Source organism: Lepidochelys kempii, chromosome 6 (genome assembly GCF_965140285.1).
Source record: "Lepidochelys kempii isolate rLepKem1 chromosome 6, rLepKem1.hap1, whole genome shotgun sequence".
Lineage (NCBI taxonomy): Eukaryota > Metazoa > Chordata > Testudines > Cheloniidae > Lepidochelys > Lepidochelys kempii.
The window spans coordinates 219,911-224,603 of record NC_136385.1 but is presented as its reverse complement, the minus strand read 5'-3'; the positions used below and the strand labels follow the sequence as shown (position 1 = coordinate 224,603).

The 4,693-nt window shown below is 59.3% G+C and overlaps 1 protein-coding gene across 1 annotated transcript; it reads right to left on the bottom strand.

The window, feature by feature from the left end:
• Window positions 1-1,895: 1,895 nt before the first annotated feature.
• On the bottom strand, window positions 1,896-4,486 carry LOC140912211 (uncharacterized). The gene is made up of 4 exons (XM_073346340.2): window positions 4,475-4,486; window positions 4,077-4,377; window positions 3,432-3,785; window positions 1,896-1,923 (listed from the first exon to the last, which is right to left on the bottom strand). The coding sequence occupies exons 1-4, from the start codon at window positions 4,484-4,486 to the stop codon at window positions 1,919-1,921; spliced, it is 672 nt and encodes a 223-aa protein (XP_073202441.2). The 3' UTR covers window positions 1,896-1,918.
• Between the last annotated feature and the right edge of the window lie 207 nt (window positions 4,487-4,693).

Sequence of the window (4,693 nt, the reverse complement as noted above, 5' to 3'; positions counted from 1 at the left end):
AGCGCAGCCATAGGGCCTGGCCCCGAGCCGGGCGCTGGCGGCTGCCCGTGTTTCACACAGCGGGTGGTGCTGGCTGGCAGGGCTCTGGCTGTGCTGGGTCAGTTCCTTGGCAGAACCGGAGCCTGCGGGGTCACCCTGGGCCTGGCAGGCCACAGGCTGCCCCCAGCCCTGCCTGGGATGAAGAGTTAGATCAGGCCCCAGCCCCACAAGCCTCTGCCCAGTTACCCTGTGTGCCCAGCCCATGCCCAGCGCCCCAGGGGGGATGAGAGGCCCTGAGCCAAGGTGCGGATGCTGCAGGGTTGAAACACGGTGTAAGGCCGGTCAATGCACCCCACGGAGAGCAGACCTGCTTCCCAGGGACAGGCCTGTGTCCCCCCAGCCCCACTCCACATGCTGCCCCAGCTGGTGAGGGTCCCCCAGAGCTGGCCCCTCACAGACGCCCCTTCCCAGCATGTTGCCAGTCACCCCGCACTGCCCATGGGAGCCAGGCCCCGCCCCGGGACCTCAGGGGGATCCTGCCCGGAGAAGCCAGGGCCACCCCGTCGTGGGGACAGCGCTGGGCTCAGTGCCGGGGGTGGCCCCGAGCGCGGGAAGCTGAAGAGCTCTGCAGGATGCGTGAGACCAGAGCGGATGTTACAGCCCAGGCCCCACCCGGGGTCCACGGACAGTTCGGGGCTCGGGGTGGGGGAGTTGTGGGGGCAGAGGAAAAATGGGAACTGAGTTGATCGTTGGGGGACAACAGGCCAGGCCAGGCCAGGGGGCAGGGTGGGTGGTTTGCAGGGGATGGGCCATGGGGGAGACAGGACTGTGGGCTTGTATGAGAAGGGGGGTGAAAGTATTTTGGGGTGAGGGCTGAGGGGAGGGGGTTAAAGTGGGACTGAGAGGGGGAAATGGAGGTAGAGGTGTGTAATATGGCCTGGGGTACAACCTGGACTTGGCAATTGCTGTACCCCCTTAACTCTCTAGCCCAGGGCACCTCTCCCACGACTCTGCCAGTGACCAGCAGTCCCTCCAGCCCTGGCTCTCCCCCATTCATTAGCCTGTGTCCATACAACCCGCACAGTTACACACAGGCTCTGCCGGCCCCTCCTGCACGGTGTAGAGGGAGACACCCGCACATCCCCCAGCCCCAGCCTGGCCCCCCAGGAATGTGCCTCTTGCACAGCTCCAGACCCCCCTGAATCAGCGTAAGCTCGTTAATTAGTTCATCATACCATCAAAGGGTACGAATACGCACCAGCGTTTGTAACCAGAGTAATTCCCCAAACTTCAGTCGAAACCACACTGGCTGAGATAAAACATTAAAATAACAACATTAACTGCAGAAAGAGAGATGTGAAGGGCTTGTAAGTGGTATAAGCACAGAAGTTCAGAGTTGGTTACAAAAAGAAATAAAAGATAAAACCACAGTCTAATTTCTTTAAACTTTATCCAGCTGAGTCAAATTTGGAGCAATAAGGTTTCTCTTCCCCAAAAACCGACAGCAGCCGGTGCTAACTGGAAAGCTTTTCCCGTTAGGACCCCCCCCAGTTCAAATGATTCTTTGTCTTTCAAACGACCCTGTTGCCTTCAGTGAGCGGGCGGGGGAGGAGAGGTGCCGTGGTGATGCCAGTGTCCCTGAGTTTATACTTTTCTCCAGGTGGGCTGCCCAGCCACCATGTACGTCCCAGTTCACCTGTGTCCCCCATCGTGGTCCAGCAACAGCACCCGCTCTCAGCCGTCACCTCTCTTGGGTGGGGATCTGCATGGCTCTCCCTCCTGACCGGCGTATTTCCAGACTGCCCAGCACCCTGCCTACGCCGTGAGCTCCCCAGGAGAGTCGGACCGCCTGGCCACCAGCGGCTCTGCTTTGCTTTTCTCCTCAGAGACGGTAACCGGTGCAGGCCAGGTACCACCCAGCCCTTCTACGCCGGCCCCTTTATTCTGGAGGTAAAAGCATTCGAGAGAAAACACATTAAAACAACCAAAGTATCTACACACGGGCTAATCAACTTACCAGGCATCACCCCTCCTCCCCACCTCCCCAAGGGCTCTGGTCTGCGTCAGTCCTTCCAGCCCTTCACTAAGGTACGCTCAAGCCTAGAAGAGCCACTTTCATCCTACCTCTCTTCAGGGGGCTGGGGAAGTGGAGAGAGTGGGAAATCACCAGCAGGAAAACAAAGGAACCAGGGGTTTTTGATGGGATGTAAAAACTCAGGAGACTCACTGGGACAGGAAGAGGCAGCTTTGAGCAGGAAAGAGGATGGGCATAGACCAGCTAGGGCCAGAGACGGCTTGTGGGGCTAGAGAAGACTCCAGGATTCAGAAGAAAAACCATCCCATGTGCCCCCAGAGGACTCTGACTCCAGCCCAAGGAATGCTCCAGAGTGGTGAGGAAACTGAGGCAGGGAAACACATGTATGGTTTATTGCTTTGGTCTAGATCTGTGTTTCTCACGCTGCTAAATATGGAGTGTGCAAATCTGTGTGCCCTGGCTTTCACTATCGCTTGTCCCTTGGAGTGGGGACAGCTGTCTCCTGGGTGTCCCCGCGTGGCCAGGAGTCACGCTGCATCTCCTGCCTCAGTTTCCCCCTGTTCGGGGCCCCTTTAAGAACTCACCAAGTTCAAATAGAAGTTCAAACAAACCCCACAAGGGATCCCATTTATTTAGTCTTCCAGGCCCCTCAGCCCCAACCCCAGGTCAGTCTCTCCCCCAGCAGCCCAAAGTATTTGAAAAACAAAGCACAAACTCCTACAGTCTTTATACCCCTCTCAGCTGGGCCCAGCCCCCTCCTCCCCAAGGGTGTGTCTGTCAGACTCTGCCCTGCTTCTTGGCCAGGGTCTCTGCCAGGCTCCCTGCCTGGAGAGCTTCCCCCCCAGCCCAAGGCAAGCCGCCCTGTTATGCTGCTTAAGAGGGAAACTGTAACCCCAGAGCGCCCACCCAGCGGGAGTTCTGGCGACGGTGTGTTTGAGATACAGGGGGAGGAAGTGGGGTTTGGGGGGGCATCACTGATCCCGGGGCTAGGCAGCGAGAGCACAGGGTCAGAGCTCTCAGGAGGGGGTGCAAGGCAGAGGATCTGCACCCCACAAGTAGGCAAAGAGAGCCCAAGCCCTGGGCTGTGGCTGGACTCTGGTCAGACTCTGGAGGCTTAAAGCACACGGGGCCCAGGGAAGTGGGTCACCCACACAACAGCCAGGAAAGGTGCAGCCAGGAAGCGCTCTCACAAGGGGTGCGTGTGTGCAACACACCATGTTGAGTCCCCACCAGCTGGGGTAACCACCTGCGTTAGGCTGTAGCCCCCGACGGCAGGGGTTTGTCCTGTCCTCTGGGGCAGCTGCCCTGGCCGCTGTCAAGGGGAAGGTGCTGCGCTAGAGGGGCCCTGGCCTGCTCCAGTTGGGAAATTCCTAACATCCTGTACGAGTTGCAGGCTTTTCAAGACGAAAGATCAGACCTGTGACCTGCAGCTCCCTGCTGCGTCTCTCCACTGGGGTCCGTAGGATGACGTGTCCCACCCGGCAGACGTACTCTGCCCCCTGGTCTCTCTGCACCGAGGGGGTGAAGCGGAGTCTCGTCTCCTGCTGGAAGCTTTTCCCGTCCTGTGTGTGGGGAGCTCCGGGCTCGATTCTGTACTCGGCCGAGTTCAGTATACGAACAGCCGCCCCAGCCCCCCTGTTCCTCCTGAGCCAGGTCACACACAGCACCCCAGGGAAATGCCCCACCATGCGGCAGCTCAGGGTGATTTCCTCCCCCGCCGTCACTGACTCGGGTTGGGAGATTTCCGACACCTCCGGGGGCCGCAGGAGACCTGGGGAATGAAACATCCAGAGACAGTTACAGGCCCCGCAAGGGGGAGATGGGGCCTGGTGAGGGCTGCTTCCCCCTCCCTTCAGGCGGGAGAGATCTGACCCCTCTGTGGGGCTGTTACCCCATAAAATCACCCCCGGGTGTGACTCTGTTACACCCCGACCCATCGGCGTCTCCAGCTGGAAAGGGGGACGAGGAATATTAGCTCCCAAACCTCATTCATGCCTCAGGGACCCTGTGGGGGCAGCGATTCCTGCTCATTCCCCGTCCAACCCCAAGAGGCCCCCCTCACCTGTGTCCCCGGCTCTGATCTCTCTCTCGATCGGGGGGCTTTGAGGGGTTTGCTGAACGGACACGGTGACTGTAAATTCCGGACGGGTGATTTGGTCACTAGGGATTCTCCAGATGCTGGTAGCGCTGAACGTGAGATCCGGGTTCTGGCTGCAGTCGGTTGGTTCACACTTTTCCCAGGCTTTCCCATCACAGCGCCACTGGATCTCGTGAATCCCCCTGGGGTAAAAGTTCTGGATCTGGACGGCAAACGGCACCTCCTCCCGGGGCTCCCACTCCGGTAACACCTGGATCTCGGACACCTACGGCCGGGCTGGGGGCAGACAGCAGTGAGAATGGGGCTGGGGTTTTAGCCCAAGCAGGATCCCCTGCAGGTGAACCCCCTTCCTGAAGAGTTACTCTGCTCTGCATGTCTGGTTCACTCTCCTTAGAACGGCTGGAGACCCTGCGATGCGCTCAGTGACATACAGGCCTGTGTGTGGACGCAGGGTCTGAGCCAGCTCTGCTCTGCCAGCTGGCGATGAACTGGGACACGAGACCCCGGATCAGGCCGTATTTCCACAGACGCCCCTACTCTGCCACAGTGACCCGTTCGGGCTGCTGTGGGTTACTCTTCAG